Here is a 20,808-nt window from a genome sequence, read left to right as displayed (position 1 = left end):
TTTGATCTTCTGCAAAAACAGGCCGTCTGGAATAATCAGGATTAATAAATATGAATTTTTCACAGACATTTGTTCTGAGGGGATCAACAGCTCACAGATATGTTGGAAATTTCCAAAAGTTAGTTTTTCAATGTACGTTTTCCTCAAATCGTATCTACCTGAGTTGTTCATATTATATGTTGCTATTTTGACCCAAGAAATGCAGAAGCACCTGAGATACGTTATCATTGAGATAGCATTGATGTACCTGTATCTTAATTTAATCCATTTAAAACGTATTGTTATAGTTATGGCCGTTTTAGGGTACATCTTTTTATTTATCTATAGATACAACTGTAAATTCACCAACATCCTCCAAACTGAGTGACCATATTCCCAAGGTCGTCTGTTCCATCCCTTTGATGCGACCTCTAGGCTTTAGGTTTAGGAACAGATCTCATTCCTTTACATTACAGGACGCTCGTTGACATGTTTGCAGAATTGAAAATGTGTTATAAGTTGAGGAACAGTCACGGATAACAGAAACAAATGGTTGTTATTTTTAGACCAGTAATGAATAACGGTCTCCTGTGTGAAACTACTGGGATTTGTTGACGCATCCATTATAAAAAAAGTCTCTTTTGCTTTGTGTTTCTTTGTGTTTCTTTGGGTCTTAACACGCTGCTGCACAGACGCTCTTAAATGTACAGTTCAGGAAAATGTATTTGTGAAGCGTCTCTAATACGAATCATGTAAATGAGCCAGTAAAGGTGAATGGTATTGGAACATTTTAGGGAAATACTTGTCAGTTGCTGCTTAAAGTTATTATCTATGATAACGTTTGTGTATAAACCAACTGTTTCCTCTATATATCTTAAAGGAAGTGAGCGAAAATGTCTGTTTTTGCAGAATGACGACCTAAAAGCCAGTGAGGTCTGAAAACGACCCTGACAGAACCTTTTTTTTTTCAGATGTACTCTACTTGATTGAAACCACATGACACCATAATGAGCATTTAAACATCAATAAAGAAACAGTAGAATCATTTTTCTAAGTTTAGAAAATAAGTCTTCAAAACCTTTTTTCCTTTGTATATATTATATATATTTTTTGCTCAGATGGTTTACACGACACGGAGGGAGAATAATACACAATCGTTGAAATACCTGCGTGTCAGAAATTCATTAAGAACATTCGCAAAGTTAATCGTCTCCATCGATGACACTTGAAATACTTTTAGTGATGTTTTTTTTTGCTTGGTTTCCTTTCCCTTGACGTGACATTTCTTAGTCTTTAGCCCTGACAAAATGTAAATCCATGTGTTTAAGGCCTCTACTTACATTACAATTGTTAGTAGTGGATACATCATGAACATCCATGTGGCAGATACAATCAGAATACCGGGGAATGCAAAAACAAAAAAGAAAAATGTACATTTAGGTGCTGATCGTCGTTTGCATTTACACAAAATGGCTCGAACGAACTCAGACAAGTGAACAAGAAGCCGTTGAAGCCATTTTAGTGAGAATTTAATGCCACTTGTGTAATCGTTCCTCTTTGATCGGTCCTCGATTTGGAAATCAGCCCTCGAAATATGTTTGACTTTTGGCACAAAAGAACACAGACAAAAAATAACGACATTCCTCAAGTCACAGTCAAGGACATTGATTGATTTTTCAAATATATTTGAGTTTTAACTCAAGAGTATTAACTCTTCTAATATCATTTTTAATTCATTCTCTTTTATTAAAAACCCTTCTTGTTCTCGCAACCCGGCAGTCGCTACATTAAAATCCATGCTTCTCCAATTTAATTTGACTTGTGAAAAATGATCCTGCATTTTTTTAAATCTGAAATTCTCATGTTGAATAAGGGAATTACATTTTAGCTTATGATGATGTTCACAGAGATCCTCACACCAAGCGACGCTCTCGCTCAAACGAGTTACAGAGAACAAATGACAAACCTTGAAAAAGTGTTTTTTTATAGTTTCCTGCGATCAGATCTTTGAGATGTTTTAAAGGAGACAGATGCTTTTTCAGTTCTTCTTCCCTCCAGTGTATTATGAAGGTTGTTTATTTAACATAAGGGAGAAGGGAGCTCGTCTCCTCCACAGAAAACGCTGAAGCTGCTGAAACACCTCAGTCAGAAGTCTGGACGATACTTGTGATCCACCATAGTTGCATAAAATACGCCTCATGGCTACTCTGACGAAATCAGGTAAAGAGAGAATGGAGCCAAACATTTCCTACATGTGCTGATCGAGAGGTTGACCAATCACAACAGAGAGGACCACTGGCTGGCCAATCGGAGCAGACTGGGCTCAGTCAGGAGGCGGACCCTTAAAGAGACAGGAGCTAAAACCAAGTGTTTCAGACAGAGGCTGAAAAGAGGAGCTGCAGCGATGGACTGTTAGAGCATGACATTTTTTTTAATTTAATAAAATCATCAACCCAATATGAGAAGAATATGTCTCCTTTAAATCATATTGCCGACAGGACGTTTGCCACATAACTTAATTTGTCTTTTTAATTCTCACTGCTCTGAAACCCACTGGCTTCTCATTTTCCACAGTTTGTACATAGCAACTAAAAAACAGTGATGAATGGATGTTGTTGTGATTATTGCTTTACAGAATGTAGCTAATTTGTCTTGAAATAGATTTAACATCCCTGCAACGCTGATACTTTCAAAACAGAGTAAAATACTCTATGGGATGGTTTGATTCCGATGTCAGTCGATGAGTGTGAGAGAAACTTTCATCTGAAATATTGCCTTGAAGTTAAAACACAGAAAGTGCTTAGCAAATATTATTGTTTTTTCTTGTTTTCTACCTCCATTACATCTTTCACTTTATGTCTGTGAAAGGAAAATAAGCCAAAAACTAAATTCAGACAAATCTGTAAAAAATCTCTTTTAACTTGCTACATATCTATGTTTTCCTTCATTTGCATTGGTTCTAAACCCAAAGTACATAAATTAGTTTCTCCTCTTTCCGTGTAGCGTTTAGCTCGTGCTTAGCCTTATCAGTTTGTCTGCTAATTAATTAGATGTATTATCAGGCATGCGGATGCTAACAGCTAATGCTACAATCGTACGGTTAACTAGTAAGGCTATCCTTTCCCTCCCTCCGAGGTTAAACATAGGTCAACTAAATCCTTATAGATTAACTTTGGCTCACTCCAAAGGACTCTAACAACCATAGAATTCACTTGTAAAAAAAATGAATCATAAAGTCGCCAAATTAAATACACACTGTTATTCAACAAACTATAAATGTCTCTACGTTGTGCACGTTATGTTCCCTTTAAATTCCTATTTGTGTGTCCTTGTTTCTGAAATCGGTGAAACCTGACATGGGTCCAGACAGATCCTTTGTTCGGATGATGCAAAGAACATTTCATGCTTCCTCTGCCTCCCTCTCTTTCCCCTCGCTCCACTCTGAGTCGTACCATGGTTAATCACCGGGTGCCTGAGGATTAGGGCTGTAATTTAGAATAAAAGAGGCTGCTTCTCCGCACAGCTCTGAACGCTGCGGTCACGTGGTTGTTGCTGTTCCCTCCTCAGGATGGCACATGCCATTAGGTAACTGAGGAGGAGGAAGGACGAAGAAGACACTTGCTGGTTGAGATTGGCACAGCAGAACCTGTTTTTTGTAATAATAGTTAGCCAAAGCCTTTTTTTTGGGTTGAAAGAGGGAGGAGGAATGTTAAAAATCTACTTCTAGAGCTGCAGATAATTGAAAAGCGTTTCAATACTACAATTTAACTGGGATATACAGCAAGATTTCAGCCCTACACTGTCCGCCACAAGCCACTACCCCCCTCAACCCCATGCTTTTGGAAGCAGCTGTGATGTCACGTGTCAGTGCTGCTACATGGGTACCATACCCCCCCCCCCCCCCCCCCCCCGCCCCGCATTTGATGTAACCTGCACAACCGAGTGGAGTTCAGCAGAGCCAATTGAAACCTGGCTGGTTCAAGACTGTTTAAAGACCAGATATTCACACATTTCTGAGGTAAGATCTTAGAATTGTAATTCCCGTCAAATACTATTTTAAATGCAGAAGATTCAGGCAAATTCAAGATGCAACACCTGATATTTGAAGTTACAGCGTTTGCATGTCGGCCTTCTGTTGATATGCACCGATGCACATGTGAGAAAAAAGGTTCTGGGTTTTTTATATTTATACGAATTTCAATCAATTCCTTTTGGCTCAAACAGAGTCGTTTTCATTCCTACCAAACGTAAAACTTACTGATTTGGCTTAAGGCTGATTGTTGCTGCATTGACATAGGACAAGAGATGAATCCATCTTAAACAATGCATCACAACCGTATGTTTTTCTGGTGGTGCTGCTCTGTTTAGTCTGTTTCTTCTGTGTTCGTAAGACGGCTCCATTTGGTTCCATATCTAATGTTGAGCATAAATGAGCCTTTCAAAGTGCCCTGCCCCCCAAAATGACTATAATCACTTAAATCAGCTAATGTCTTCATCGGCTGCAATGAAAATGTACAGGCCCTTCGAGCATGATGGCACATGGTCTTTGGGAACTCAGAACTTGCCTGTGAACTGAACAGATCCACCCAGGAACTAATTCAACAGCTGGCAGTGCAGGTAAACAGCATTGCTTCTACAGTGCTAACAAACTGGGAGGATAGAAAACCAGCAGAACACCGAAGGGGCCGAATGTGTGACAGAGAACATACGAAAAACTGCTCAAGTCAATGTGTTCGAAACCAAGATGTCTCAGCTGCTAACAACAAATGAGTCTTGTCCTTCTCTGGAAGTCTTCTTAAGTCCTGCGGCGCGCAGATGCATTCACGTACAACCGGTTGACCCCATGCTCCTGCAAACTGGGAGGCTTCTGTCTCAAACTGTCTGAGGACAGTTTCCCACTCTTCCCAGTCTGGTGGAGGGACAGAAAAACACTCAGGGGGCCACCTTCAGCCCCTTCATGAGGACACTGAAAGACAACAAGCAGTCCTGGGAGTGAGAATCAAAGGTAGCTGTGAAGAAGGCGCGTAGCTGAAGCAAAGCCGAGCCCGCGGTGTATCGTGGTCCCAACAGGATGTGATCGATGTCGGCAATTGAGAGCCCCCCCCCCCCCCCCCCCCTTTGAAGTTTTCTCATTAAGTGGTGTTTTTTAGTTTTTTCCTCAACGAGATCTGAGGAGAGCAAAAAAGTTCTTGTAAGTCTGAGGGGCGATCTGTTGCAACAACAAAAGAAATGTGCCTCCCACGAGTCTCTGGAAAACAGGCTGACACGATATCAAAAGAAATACAGTGCGTTTCCAGGGAGCGCCAGGATTACCAACTGATTTGTAAAATAATTTCCAGATGAGGGGAGTGATTCATTCCCTGGTGTGGTTGGACTTGTCGAAGTGCTGTTGTGTAAGATACTGAGCAACTACCCGCCCCAGGGGCAGTTCCCCCCTGGTCCACCCTGGAGCAGGTCGACAGGCTGTTTTAAAAAATGTGAGCATCTCGCAACAACAAAAAATAAACATCTCTGCGTGAGTCTTAGGATCGCTCGCAACACGGCCCGATGGTGCTCTCCAGGGACATCTGGGACGAGTGGCGAATAAGTGGCGCCATTGTCGGGTCCACCATGGAGGAGGGAGGGAAGAGCTTGTACCAGCCAATCACCATCGTGCTCAGGTCCAGCTCCTCCAATAGGATTCGAGCTACGCCCATGAAGCATTTGCGGTCCATTCGTCCATAGTTTCCCCAAACGATCACCTGTAAGAGAAAGTCCCAAGACAAAGGTTGATTTCCATGTCCCACAGACACATTAAAGCTGTAAACCTGCAGTGTTTATAATAAATACCATCATTATACCTTTATTATATCTGTATAAATATCACATAACAAGAATATACTGTTCAGATCAGAAAAATATCAGTCTGCTACTCACAAAGGTCCATAAATCTAACACATAAAACCGTCAGTGGGTGATGAACAAAGTGATGAACTGACAAGGTGAAGATGATAATTACTATGAATCCAGATGGTTTGGAATCTGTTCTGACGCAGGAGTGGGTCTCAGTGTTAGAGCAGCACAGAGCAGAGATGTCAGTCGGTGAATGAAGAGGGATTGTGTGTGTGTGTGTGTGTGTTTGTGTGTGTGTGTGTGTGTGTTATAATGCTGATATGTGCCTGGAAACCTGTGTGAGTCTGTATGTTAGATGTCCTCTGTCCCCTGACACCATGATCACATTGGGGCACGATCTGAGACGGCCCCACATCTCATCAACCAGTGGACAAAATAATCAATATGTGTCTGCGTGTGTCCTCTCACATGGCCGTATTGTGTGTCCGTGCATTCCAGCATGCCAATTCCTGTGGTCGATGTGTGTCTGTGTGTGCGTCTGTGTGCCTGTGATTTCCACAGAGACTCAGAGGCCAAAATCTGCTTCAATCTTATTCCCTCCATCTCTAAAGAGGGAGAATCTTTCTCTCTCTCTGTCGGTCTGCGGTCAGTTCAATCCCAACAAGGCCCTGACCTCAACCACTACAACTCAGGAGAGACACAGAGAGAGAGAGGGACGAGAAACGGGTGGAAGATGAAAAATACAGTTCTACTCTCCGGGAATTTGATCAAATCTAAAAATACGTACGGCAGTTGTGAACGGAAAGACAAAACCGGATTTATTTTGAAAACCGAGTGATGCATTGAAGTGAGGATGAGGACAGACGAGTGACGGATTCGAGGAAACACTGAGTGGACAGCCGCACCAGAGAGTGCACAATATTCAGACATCCTAGGAAAACACACAGTAATGGTGCAGAGCGGTGACGCCGGCTGCAGCGTGTTTGAGAATCCTTCACAGAAACAACTTTGTACACAACACTAAAACTATCTACGGAGGTTTACGACAGTTTAAGCCTTTTTTTCGTGGACGTTGAAGTGAGTCTTATATTTAAAAGATCAAAGGTACTTGAGCATATGTCTGATGGTGGTTTGGTCACTTTGTTCTATGAGGATGAATCTTAATGTCACAGCATACGATGATATTCAAGACACAGTGATAGTAGTTCTTCAACCTCCATCAAATACTTGACATGACTATCGCTGGATAAACAAGACAGAATAATAAAGAACAAGAAAAGAGAGATAAAGTGACACGTTTTTAAAGAAATACACTAAAACCAAGATCTACTGTCGGTTCACTTTTAATGCTTGATTTCGAATCTTCTATTTTGCAACCATGCCTTTATTCTAAGTAAATGAAGTCTGTCCTCTTACACGGACAAACCAGAAAACACAGAGCAAACACGTGTGGAAAACACAATGAAACATCATCCATTCGGAGATTAGGGAGAGGAAACGAGGAGATGGAGTGCAGAGCGGAGGAGAAGACAGCTGATAATTAGAAAGGAGGTGTTTAGCAGCTAATTACTGAGCGACAGCAGCCGAGCGTCCTCCGGCTGTTTTAGGGATTTTTTTTCACCGAGGCCTTTAAAAAACCAACGGCTCCTCTGTCACTATTAATCTGCTATGAAATCTATTGTGTCCTATCAAGTGTGGTGTGAGAACACAGCAAGTGGGCGTGTTGATAACGAGTTTCAGGAGCTTTTGGTGATGATGGCCGACGCTCAACATTTATTATCCATAGATATTTGATATGTTGATCAAATATCAACCACAACATTGTTCGCTATTGTTGTTTTTAATTTGTTGTTTGTAAAGTGCACCAACCACACCAAGGCAATTTCCTGTATGTGCAAATATACATGGCAATAAAAAGAATTCTGATTCTGATTCTGATGCAGACATTTTGATTAGCATGTGTCAAACATCACGTGCAGTGAATTAAAACTTGGTTTCCCCCCCCCACATCACGTGTGTGGGAGTTAAGGAAAGATTGTGAATGAACTTTCTGTGTTGAAGACTTCGGCGACGCTCGGCTCTGCAAAATCAGGAAGTGACAAATTGAAAAGCGCTGCTGATTTCAGCGATTTTCATTATGCAGCATGAATGAGTTTGATGAAACTCCGAGGACAGCCGCACAGACAGCGGATAATTAAGAGGGAGGCGTTTAGTGGCTAATTACACAGAGGAAGGATCAGTGGAGCCGCCTGAGGCAGAGGCCTCTGCACCCAGCGAGGAAACACAGCCTAAAACACACGCGTGGTGTATAAATGAAACAGCAGTGGAACAGATGATAAGAAATAAAGAAAACACATTTAAATAATTAATTAAAAAATTGTATAAAAATAATACCCCAGCTGAAAAGAAAGGAAAAGACAATAAAGGGAAAAGGTAAAGAATGTAAGGTAGTTTAAAGGAAGGAGAGAAGTGGGAGAGCTCTGAATTGGCTGAGATAAAAAAAATCTCTCATCATCGTCCTCATCCTTTTGTGACATTTCAGATCGTGAGCGCGGCTGAAGTCTGGAAATCAGCTCCAACCGTCTGCTGCTCCCTCGGGTCAGAGCCTCGCTGTGAATGTTAAACTCTCCGGCTGCGTTCGGCCGCCAGCGGGAGACACACGATCCTGGAGGAATCTGTTCACAGCGAGGATCCAGAGGCGCTGGTTTGAGATCGGTAAACCATCGGTAAATGATCAGCATCATCAGATTCACTCTGTTTTCTCTGGGATACGCTCATTTTCTTATTTCTAACCTAATTCACTTTGTCTGCCAACGGCCATCTTGTGCTCGTGGGATTATTGGGCGCCACGGAATTGAGGTCCCACCAATGCACGCACTAGACCAATCGCGTGTCAGTCTCAGCTGTCAATCATGACGTTTCATCCTATTTTTACATCATCAAATAAGAAATTTAAACTAAAACGATCAGAAACATAAAAACGTGATAAGAACAATCTATAATGACAGAAAAAAGATTACAGAAACATTTAGTTCGGTCTCATTTGATAACATGGAGGAGCTGGGGTTTATGACCTATACCGCATGCAGCCACAAGGGGGCGATCAAGAGTATTTGGCTTCACTTTTAAGGAGCTTTCATGTCGTCCATCTTTATTTTCAGTCACATGTTAGCATGCTACCACCATAAGCTAAGAAGGTGAACAAAGCAAACGTGTTCCCATCTTTTATAACCCATTGACTTTTGCCTGAAACAAGCTTTGTCTCAACTGACGGAGAACGAGTTTCATTGTGTGTCAGCGTGTTGTGTTACGTGTTGTGAACCTGAGGTGTTGAATGGGGGCGTCTCACCTGCACCACCTTCCCCTGTGGGCTCTCAGAGAAGACCAGGACCTGGTTGTAGAGCGGATCCAGACTCTTCCTCACCGACTTGGTCTTCTTCTTGGCCACGCAGCTGCCGTTCTCCAGGAGGTAAACTTTGATGTAGGCCGCTGGAACCGCACACGACAGAAAAGCTCAAGTCAGGACTTTTCAAACCCGCTGCACAGAGCTCAGTGACGAGGTCAAAGGTCAAGGTCAAGTGAGCTGTTTGTGTGTTTTGGGGCTCTTGAAGGTCATATGTAAAATGTACCTGATACTTATTTGGAAAGATAGTCGTAAATAGACAGAAACTAGTATTTCTAGATTTTTGTATTACCTATGGTTCCTTTATCCTTTTCTTTTTCCATTTGCCGTAATATCATATTATTATTTTATCTTCCGTATTGATTTTAATGATTTTAGATTTTTTATTCTATCATTTGCCGGCTTTGATTTTACATCAGCTCACACGGCCAACAGCCCGAATTAGACGTACGGAAATGTTAGCATTTGATAAAGTCTAAATTGTCTCACAGAGGAAAGTAGATTTAAGAAGACAACCAATCATTAGCTTCCCTGAAATCTGAAACCGCCCACGAGCAACTGTGGTCAGCAGCAGCTTCTTCCCCTCGAGGAGATGATAGCGACTCTACAAGTTTTTTTTATGAACCTGAAGTAAATCACCGCTCGGTCATTTTTCACGACATTGTGTGATCAGCTGTCAGCCGAGCGTTTTTAGATTTTCACTGTGTTCCTGCACCACACACTCATTAAACAGCTGTGAAGAGGAAAATACAGCTTACTAATTATAGGACAGTACAAACACACACAAACACACACATACACACATGCACTGTAAAGCTTTTTGTGCTGCACGTTGCATAAGAAGATTAGAGATTAAACTCTGCCACGTTAAAATCTGGATCAAGGTTCTTCTTAGTCTTCCTGTTACCTGTAGTGTTTCTGTTCTTCTCTCACTCTTTTGTTTTCATCATGTATTCTTTCTTTCATTTCACATTAAATACTCTTGTTTCTCTCGTCTCTTCCCTCATGTTTGTACTTTCATGTGTTTATCATCCAACCCCCCCCCATTCTATCTCTCTAACATAGTTTTCACCAGATATAGTTTTTGCTTGCTGATGCTGTTTTGTTCTTATGTAATTAGGATCAATGGCTAGATTTAATATTATTCAACAATCTGAGTTTTTAGTTGTTGTTGTTGTTGTAACACAATCACAATTACAGTAGAACATAAACATATACAAACATCAGCACCATAGAAAATATGTTTAAAGACATAATGGACACAATTCTCTAAATTATTAATTACTTTTAACTGGGCCTTCTCATTTGTAAATACACTGCAGGTAATTTCAGGTTTTACATCAGTGAAGTATTTTGTAAACCTGGTTTTGGATATGATTTAATGTTTATTTCGAGTTATAAGCAAATTCATGTGACTGTACTTTGATGAAATTACCTAATGCTGGTTTTAATATCACATTTATATCTTCATTGATTAAAAAAAATCTATTCATGGACAGAAGAGTTTTATAGACTTTGGAATGAAAGCTGGTTTTGGCCACAACTCAATAACTGCAGCGATAATTGTGACAAATTCTCAGACAAATGTATTGATATGATGATGTGATGTGATATTGATGACTTAATAATTATAATAATTTAAAAGGTCAACATTTTTAAACTTAAGGAATGAGCAGCTGCAATTTTCATCGTTCTGTAAGATTTGTTTTTTTATTATAATCTTTATTCCTTATATATGAATTAAATAATTTTCTCCCTGTGTGTGTAGCGGGCTCGTGTTTGTGGAAAACTCCATTTTCCAACCCATGCTATCGTTATTTTTAATAAACAGCAGCAAAGCAGCGTTTTCGTGGAGCGACCCCTTTGACCCTTGTGGTCCCGTTGGGTCAGACTCACCTGGAGGTCCCTTCGAGCCCGGTTTCATGGTGAGTCCTCTGGCCTGGACGACCTCCACCTCCAGACCTCCGTTCCTCTCCATCAGGCCGATCTCTACATCGCCTGGACGGGTGAGAACACAGGTCAAGTGAGAACAGAGGAGGTCAATGTGTGTTCCATTCTGGGTAAGTGCCCTTTAAATCAGTTTTATTAGTGTGGTGTCAGTGGAAAGCCTAACATGAATGCACAGTGATGAAAAATATGTATTTGTTTTGTAAAGTAGGGTGTTCAGTAAAAACCCAGAAGGAAAAAAAGTATATTTAGTGTATAAAGATATTAGGAGAACAAAATAAAAGTTGTTGCTCCATCTTGAGCCGTTCCAGATTAAATCTTCTCACATAAACACACTTGGATCTCTGGACTTGAACCTCCCTCAGTGACACTAGGAAACATCTACTTTTAGAATATTCTCTCTCAGCTCATTGTTTTGATTCGGCTGCTCCTCAACCATCTTCAAGCATCTGACGTGAAACTTAAAGAGTCGATGGAGACCAAGATACAACTGGAGCTGAAACCCGACTAAGTGAACATTTCTCTGTGTCGACTCGATGCTTCAGTAACAAAGTGTTTGCTAACGTGTCCTCTGGCGTAAAATGGATCATTGTGAAACCGAACTTTTCTTCAATCCACCCACTGAAAGTCACAGTTTCAGCAAAATGTTCCCAAAAGGACAAAGGCATTCTTTTGAAAGTGACGGAGCGCAGATGACGGCCAAGTTATTCTGGGTTCTGCCACATTATATAACGCCGGAGTGGACAGCAGGTTTGGACCGGAGCCGGTCCAGTCAGTGTCACTGTTGTCGGGCCAAGGACAGAGTCTGACTGCCAGAGAGGAACCTGACCCACTTACAGTAAATCACTGCTGCACATATCCAGAAAATATAACCTGGAAATTAATAAATGCAGGAGACGATGAGGAGGAACTGCAGCAGGACACGGCTCAGATTTATGAGGCAGTCAACCGGTTCAGTTGGTAGCTGCAAAGTGTTGACCCTCAAAACTTGATATTGTATTGTAGCTCAGACATGGAGGGAGGAATCTCCGTCTGCATGTGTGGGTTCCTCTAGTAAATCATCCGGAAAATGTCTGAGTGAGTCCACGTGAGGACACGGCAGGAAGATGTACAGAAAAGTGAGCGAGTGGACGTGTTGATGACGCTTCTATCAACTGACAGACGTGAAACTAGAAGACTACGAACGTGTCAGGCTGGAAAACGAGGTGTCAATCAAGTTGAAAGCTGAATATCATGTCACCATTCGACTGGACGGGTTCCGACTCACGGCTCTAAGACGTAGAAGACGCCAATAGAGACGTCAACTATGAGATTCAAGACCTTTTAGGAGATAAGAGCCTCAGCCAGTGTTAATATGTCAAAGTCCACAAATCCAGGAAATGTCTGGAAAATTGGTTCCCCACGTTTTCTGGAGTTTATGTATAAAAACAGCTCATGTTTGAAATTTTCTTTTCCCAGAAACCAATCATACAATCTACTTCAAACTTGGCAGGTGTGTTCAGACATGTGACACATTCACTATTAATACATTTAGAGAAAAACAAGCGCCCCGGCTCTGCAGCAGCCGCGGCTCGGACTCATCGACATAAGTGGCTCCGTCAATCACAATCACATTCTCCATGACTTCACGTCTGGAACACGGCTGCATCGGGCACGAGGCAGCGAGTCCATCAGTCCAGGCCAGAACAAGAGTCCAACCGATGTGTCATCAGAGCTACAGCAGATCCCTTGATTTCCCTCGGGATCAATAAAGTATTTATCTGTCGATCTCACGGCTCCACACGAGCACTTCGGGTGACAGAACATCTCTTGTTTTCTTTATCAATGTGTGGAACGTGTTTCTGTTGGTCGTCACAACTTGAACATTTCATTGTCCTTAAAGTTTGCTCATCACCCAGAGTGTGGAAGTCTTTTAGACACAGATCGAACGTTGTGGTTCTCTATAAACTGTCCATTCATCCATCTTTAATCGATACCGTTTATCCCTCGAGGGTCGCAAGGTAAAGCCTCCAATCAATGGTTTCGACTTTTGAGTCTATAGATCAACAGTAATTATAAGAACTAGATGAGAGTCTGACTGTTGGACTTGAACATAAAGCTTCTCTCTGTTGAGGAGAGAACAGCAACGTCCTCTCTCACCCATGGAGTTGGTCGCCAGCGTCTGTCGCCCAACGAACTGGGCGGGTCCCATCCCATCCAGGAAGTCACTGAACTGAGCATCAGACGCCAGACACATGCCGCTGTAGTTCAGGCTGCAGAGACAAAGAGACAAAGAGACAAAGAGACGGACGGTTAAAGACATGACCGGGACTCGCAGGTCTTCAGTCAGACAGAGACAGTGACTCAGATACAGAGGAAACAGGACGAGACAAAGAGACTGAGAACAACTACACTCAGCCTGTTCAACCCCCTGTGTGCTTCACTTGCATGCGTTTGTGTGTATTTGTGTGTGTTTTTGTGTGTGTTTGCTTGTGTGCAAAGGAATCAGCTCAGAGTGCTTTAGTGGCAGACTGCCAGGTATACTACAACTGTGTGCACGCATGTGTGTGTGCGTAAGTGCGTGTGTGTGTGTGTGTGTGTGTGTGTTTCACAGCAGTTAAAGGACAAATCCCCCCCCATATATGTGATGATGCTGGTGTGTAGCATCACTCTTTGATTCCCATCATGCATCACTCCGGGGATGGGTGACCAGTAACTGGTTACCTGTGATCAGTCTCCTGCTTTAAAGGTTGTGGATTTAAACTGGGATTCATAACGACATGGCGGTCTCCCTACAGACCAGCTGACGTCCCACAACTTCTGAAATGTATAAATGATACTCTGGTGTATTTGTTTATTATTTCAGTGAAGTAGCTGCACATGATTGATTGAGGTCGGGGGGGAGCAGATAAAGACTGGAGCCGATCAGCGAGTCTTGTCCTCCTCACTCTCTCTCTCCCGGGCTCTCGTCAATCTCTCGTTTTCCTCTTCCTCTCCTCACAAGAATCCCTCTTGTCTTCTCCTCTCCATCTCTTTAACCTTTCTCTGCCTCGTTCGTCCTTCATGTCACATTTGGGGTTTTGTGCTGCTCTGATTGGAGCGTTGCACATTTAAGGAAACAGGTGAATTATTATTTAAACTCAACAGTTCCTTGACCGGGACGTCCTCACTTCATACAGTAGCTCTGTCTTCAATATTAAATGACGGGAAAATTGGAGTTTAAATATTAACTGGATTGTTCCAGAAAACAAAGTCTTGCGGGCCGACATTTAATATTAACCTCAGAATGAGCAGCTCAGCAGAGATTACACAACCATTTACAAGGCAGCTCCTTCCTGTGAGATTAACACAAAATATCACTTAGCAAACATTAGTCATTCATGCAGACATCAGCAAACATTAAATTATCACAGGTCAATTTCAATAATTAATATTCCCTCATGCAGCTGAAGCCTCGTTAAACATATCATTGGTCAGGCTTTGTGTTTTTATGCGGTCACTTAGACGTAGAAAGTGAAGACAATGCAAAGTGACTGAAACCTGCATTCTCTCAGATGACCAGCAGGGGGGCGACTCCATTTAGTTTCTATAGAAGTCTATGAGAACATGACTACTAATTCTCACTTGATTTAAAACGTCAATAAGTATTATTCCAAAGGAGTTTATGTCTCAATCTCTTAGTTGATAATTAGTTAATTAGTTTTCAGTGTAAAATCAAATAAAAAAAGTCTGATAGTAAAAACCAAACCAGGAAATGAAGACAACGTCAAACAGAAGAAAGAAGCAGAAGCAGCAGGATGTTTATAGTTAATGTTCATTTTAAAATACACGATAATGCACCGTATGCAGGTGGGCGTGGATACTGTGTGATTGACAGACGGTGTCATCCAATGAGTACAGGCTTCACCCACACCACTCCTCCAAATATGGTATCCTCTGGTTTAAAATAAACAAGATGGCGTTGGTCCAAACTCAGGGCTTCAAAACGGCCGCTCACACACCAATGGACGACGGTGTCTTTCTGAGATTCACATATTCTGTGTGTTGCATGTTCTTATCTTATGTGCATGTGTTCACTTCATGCACGTACAGTATGTGCTCTGATAAGTAAGTTAAAGTACAATGCAAATACTACATTTACACGTTAAATCCTGAGATATTGTAATAATTTGTGTGTGTGTGTAGGAGTACGGTGACATGCAATAATTCAGGCGACATTAGCCGAGGAGTGGGTATTACTGGGTGATAAAATCCTGAGCTTTAGATTACAGTGTTGGTGTGTGAAGCACATCTGGGGATTATGCTGCTGTTTCCCAGAAAGATGATGCTGGATGTAAACTGTGCTGGAGGCAGCGCCCACTCTGGATAAATACATTATTCACTGTCGCTGCTGCAGCTCAGAAAGACAAAACTCTTTATAATCATTTATCATCAAGTTATTACAAATGAATGTAGGGAAGAAACTTTTTTACTGGCATAGTTAGAGGCAGTAATGGTTGAGTTTTGAATGTTTGGATGATCTGGACCAATTAGAAATAGATGTCAGCATTGTGAGAGTGGATTTATAAACATTGTTTTCATATCTGTGAAACAATGCCAGGATTAAATATGTGTAACCAACACAAGACCTCATGGCTTCATGTTGACTACATTGATCATAAACTAGTGACAAGTTTGCCTCCGGCTTATAGATTGTATCCAGTATTTTTTGCATTATACCATTTTCAATAGAATGAAATCATACATCATCATTCTGTCAGGATCTACTTATCATGAGGCTCATTTACGCTCAATGTTAGATAAACGAAGCCTTCTGTCCTTACATCTGTGCACATCTTCTGAAAACGTACGTATTCAGAAAAAAAAGGACACTACCACCTGAAATCATGGGGGGGGGGGGGGGGGGGGGCAGCCAACATTTCAAGTGATACGACCACAGGACACGAGGACGAGAGACTTTTGGAGTTGGTAAGTTGGACCTCTGCGGTTTTTAAAGACATATATATCACAACCTCGGAAACGTTTTACTCTAGCGCTGCCCTCTAGTGGATGTTTTTTTTTATCGGCCATGACAACGTAAAGGACGCATGGGAGCAGTGTCGTCTATTAAATGGATGGATCTCTTTTTCATTTTAAGAACTCTGTGATTGTGTTTAATTGGAACTTTTGGAAGTTTTGGTTTAGTATTTGAACTTCCTGTTTTACTTTGTAGTTCTTATCGGAGTTCTATGGGTTGTGTTACTTTCTGTAACCGTGCTGTCTGTCTCTTCCGTGATTGTCTGCTTCACCCTGATGTGTTTCACTTGGACGCATTTGGACTCATCACACAACACATCATTTAACATGTCAGGATAACTGAGAGAACGAAACTGAACAGTAGGCAGTTTCGAGTCATTAAGTCCAAACATGGCTGCTAGAAGCTATAATAGTGTGTAATTAATCACCAGCACCAGTGCACACACACAAACACACACACACACACATACACACACCAGCCATTCATCAATAAGTTCATAAGTGTGATTGGATGGAGTTTGCCAACAAAGTGCTTCTTCATGCAGGGGCAGGCACAGCAAGGAGCTTTTCAACCGGTGCACGGAGCCAAACAGCTGATGGAGACATGGACGGACAAAGAGCTCACACACACACACACACACACACACACACACACACACACACACACACACACACACACCCAAACACACACAGAAACAACAATGCTGCTTGCAGACAGTAAATGCTTATGGTTCATATTTTACGAGGATTAAATGCTCACATGCAGAACTCATGCTATAGTTGCTACGGGGGGGGGGGGGATATTGTACACCAATATTCTTACTATCAACAATCTGGCACCTGGTCAACACAACATATACGTTAATTAGCTGCTTTTCTTGAATCCGAACTTTTCACCTACTATTTTCAGTGTCGAATTAGCAGACGGAAGCGTTTCAATACACTCAGGGGGAGAACACAGATTGTTAGTTTGCCTCTCTACATCTCTCTGTATCTGTTTTCGTTATTATTCTGTCTTTGTTTACGAATCTGAAAATAAGCTCAAATGAAAAGTGATTAAAGCCTCAGTTTGATCCGGAATTGTCATGAAACAATCGATAACTCTCACTTGTTATTCCCAAACCACTGGACTTCGACACTTGGGGCCTGCTCCACAAAGCAGGATCTTTGGTTAGTAACTTCAGGTTTAGGTCGGGTTAAGCCGGATAGCAGAAAGAAATCCTGCTTCTCTTGCTGCCTCACACAGGAAGTCGTGTTCCCACTTGAGAGTAAACCGGTCATCGCTGCCATGTTTATCATTATATGGGAAACAAACTCAACCAGATTGTCTCGCAGCATGAACAGAATAATTTGCATTTTCCCAAAATAAAATGGCCTATTAATATTCATGCAAGCGCATTCGATGATGCAATCATCCGCTCTGAGTGTCCACCTCTCCTCTCGTTTCCCCCCCGTCACTGTTTGTCTCTGAACGCTCCTCCCAGCCCCCGTCGCTCGGGCGGACGTGTCTTGTTACGCAACTGCAGGAATTCAAGCTGGTAGCCAGGTTGGCCCTGATCTGCATGTGGCTGACCGTGCATGTGTATGTGTGTGTGTGTGTGTTTGTGTGTGTAGTACTACATTGCTGATGGCACAGGCCCTTTTCCTACGGGCTTTACTGTATGCTTTGTGTGTGTGTGTGTGTGTGCGTGTGTGTGTGTGTGTGTGTGTGTGAACCATAATCCAAACCCCTGCTGACTGCTCCTTTTCCGTGGACGACAGGAACAAACAGTTCACAGAGAAAAACCTTCATCGATACTGAACAGTCCTGCCGCGAAACACAAAGTAAAACTATTTCCGTCCACACAAGCGTTTTGTCTCTTTATCAATTTTAATTCACATGCTTAAAAACACAAATCATGTGACCACTCACATGCACTCCGCTACTGCTGGACACCTGAATTGTGGTAGATTGTAAAAAAGAACAGCTCGTCGCCTACGAACAGTTTTATCTTTGTGAAATAGAGAAATAAGCTTCACAAGACTTATTATAAAATTAGCAGTTACACTTGAATTGATCTCCATGTTGTGTTCTACACCGGCTGAGGCTGATTTCTTCTGTATGACAGGAGCCCTAGGATTCAGCTAAGGCTACATCGTGACTAAAAAGAGTTTAAAACTCAAATATGCGCAGCTGCGTTTCCAACCGTCTCTGTTTCACTGGCTCTGAAACAGTGTGAAGTGGAGTGTGAACTCCCGGCGGATCTGTAGCAGAGCTAATGTAGTTTTCAAACAAAAACTTGGATGTAGCCTTAAATTTGTTCTTGTTTCAAAACGGTGCTGATGCCTAAACGATGCCAGAACAAAGCAGACCAGCTTTTTTATTGCCCAGGCAAACCTGTTGGAACTAAATTCAGTTGTGTGCAAAGTTGTGTTTGTGTTGATTTTGTTTACTCACTTGCCCTCGGAGCCGTAGCTGTTCATGCTGTCCTCTATGGACTCGTGGCTGGCCTGACGGACCGTCCGACTCGGCATCTCCACAGCCAGACCCGTCTCTGTGCTCCTCTGGATGCCTCCCTTCAACTTCCTGCCATCCGTGTCCACTGTGGGTGAAACCAACACAAACACACTTGTGAAAACAGCGCAGTGCAAGTAGAGAAAACTGAATCGTCCTTGAAATGATTTGAGGTGAACTCTTTTTTATTTTAGGATCATTACCTTCGCTGTGGAGGTTTTGTTTTCATTGCCAGAATTAGTAAAAAAACAACCGAACAAATTTACTTGAAATTTTATGGAGGGTTGGGCCATGACCCACGGAACAACTACTTAAATTTAGCCGTGGATCCGTATAAAAGAGCGCCTTCAGAATAATTGTTCCACCGTCTCTAGGGCATTCATCAACATCTGCGTAAAATTCGGAAAATGTTTGTCTTTCTGCTGTGGGGCCTCGTTTCTTTGCCTCCTGCCCTTAGCAGGATTTGGTTTTGTCCTTGTTGCCGTTGTGTTATAACTGTTAATATGTTTTTCCTGCCGTGACCTCATCAGTGTCAGAGAAGGACGAGCCCGGCGATGAGAAATCACTTTAACAGGGCCGAGGACAAAAGCCCCGGATTCCTCCTCAGAGCCAAGACATACATCTTATTGCAAAATAGACCAGGAGATCGATGCATGGCTCGTTTTATGGGACCGAGCTGCAAGGTGTCCTGTGTGTGTGTGCTTGTGAGTGTGTGTGAGTGTGAGAGAGAGAGTGTGTGTGTGTTTGTGTGTATGAGAGAGAGAGTGTGTGTGAGAGAGAGTGTGCTGATGGAGGTTAGGTTTATAATGAAGTGCTCTTACAGGAGGTCTTTGACCTTGTTTTTAGAACAGGACGGGGAAGTTGTTTTCCTTTAATAGTGAGGACACACACACACACACAGAAACAAACACACACACACACACACACACTCATAATCGCACACACGCACAGTCATGACTTCATTGACTTGCAATCATTTCCCGGAGATTTACTGTAACCTTGAGCATAACAACTACGAAAACTTCCCCCTTATTCTAATAATAACCTAAACCCAGCCCTAGCCTTAACTTTAACTTAAACCTAACTTACTCTAAAATTACTGATGTTTTTAAAGAAAAAAAGTCCCCATGTGCAAATACACACACACAGACACACACACACACAGTATGGAGACCATGTGACAGTCTCTTCTTTAAAAGGTTGTGTGGTCTTTTTCTTTTATTCTGACTAAAAGTTAAAATCGATGAATTAAGAACCATCTTTCTGCTCCTCCCTCCTCAGCCTCCGGCTCCTGATCAATTCCAGACGATGTCGTACCGTTTCTTTCTCCTCAGACAGTTTCAATCACCTTAATGGAAAGAAAGTCGCTGGCACACGCACTCCCCACACAAACATACATACATACAAATTATGAATTTAGTCCTGCAATTATTACAGAGCGACCTAGAATGGTTCTATTTCCATCGTGCTCACGTGGGACGGGCTGTTGGCAGATCTGGGTTAAAGCTCCTGTTCCCTGACTGGTTCTGTACGATCAGTGATCCCCTGAGCAGAGCTGCCACTCAGCTGCTGTCAGCACGACCCGGCACAAAGGTCAATAGAACCTGGAACTACACATACTGTATATTAGTATTACGGGAAATAATCATTCCACTTTAATCTTCTTTTGCTTTTTTTGAAGCAATGTAGATTAGTTGCACCTCCGTCTGTGGTTTTCATTCCTTTGACTCCAGAGATCAGTTCTACCAAAAGTGGAACTGCAGACATAAACATATTTAATGGCGGTGGCAGACAGAAACATTATTCCTTCAGCAGAATAGAACCAGAGATCTGTACATGCTGTTTGCGTAAAACCACCAGATGATAATAATCCCTAGAAATCAAGTGATGCCGAGATAAACATTATATTTCCTTGCTCAAAACGAACTATAGGACACATCTTGTAAATGTTCATTTTTGTATTATTTATATATATTTAACTGTTCAGTCTGTCACAAGGTGAAACATTCACTTTGGCAAAACTGACTCAAGCTGAACGTTTACCCAGTTGAATCCGTTGTATTCAGTAGATATCTACACAAAAACACAAAGCATGATCGATTTTCTAGGTGGTTTATGTCAGGGCGACATTTTGGCTCTTCTATTTTTACAGCATATT

At 42.0% G+C, this 20,808-nt stretch overlaps 1 protein-coding gene across 1 annotated transcript in view; it reads right to left on the bottom strand.

The window, feature by feature from the left end:
• Window positions 1-626: 626 nt before the first annotated feature.
• The window catches only part of rims4 (regulating synaptic membrane exocytosis 4), a 36,435-nt gene continuing 16,253 nt past the window's right edge, over window positions 627-20,808 (bottom strand). The window contains exons 2-6 of the mRNA XM_062409317.1: window positions 18,594-18,738; window positions 13,301-13,413; window positions 11,111-11,212; window positions 9,161-9,300; window positions 627-5,720 (exon numbers count right to left, since the gene is read on the bottom strand). Of these exons, the coding sequence (XP_062265301.1) occupies window positions 5,502-5,720; window positions 9,161-9,300; window positions 11,111-11,212; window positions 13,301-13,413; window positions 18,594-18,738 (719 nt within the window). The 3' untranslated portion in view covers window positions 627-5,501. The remainder of the gene's footprint in view (window positions 5,721-9,160; window positions 9,301-11,110; window positions 11,213-13,300; window positions 13,414-18,593; window positions 18,739-20,808) is intronic.

The sequence above is a fragment of the Platichthys flesus genome, chromosome 2 (assembly GCF_949316205.1).
Source record: "Platichthys flesus chromosome 2, fPlaFle2.1, whole genome shotgun sequence".
Lineage (NCBI taxonomy): Eukaryota > Metazoa > Chordata > Actinopteri > Pleuronectiformes > Pleuronectidae > Platichthys > Platichthys flesus.
Note: the sequence above shows the minus strand (reverse complement) of the source record. Positions and strands in the feature narration are given on the sequence as shown.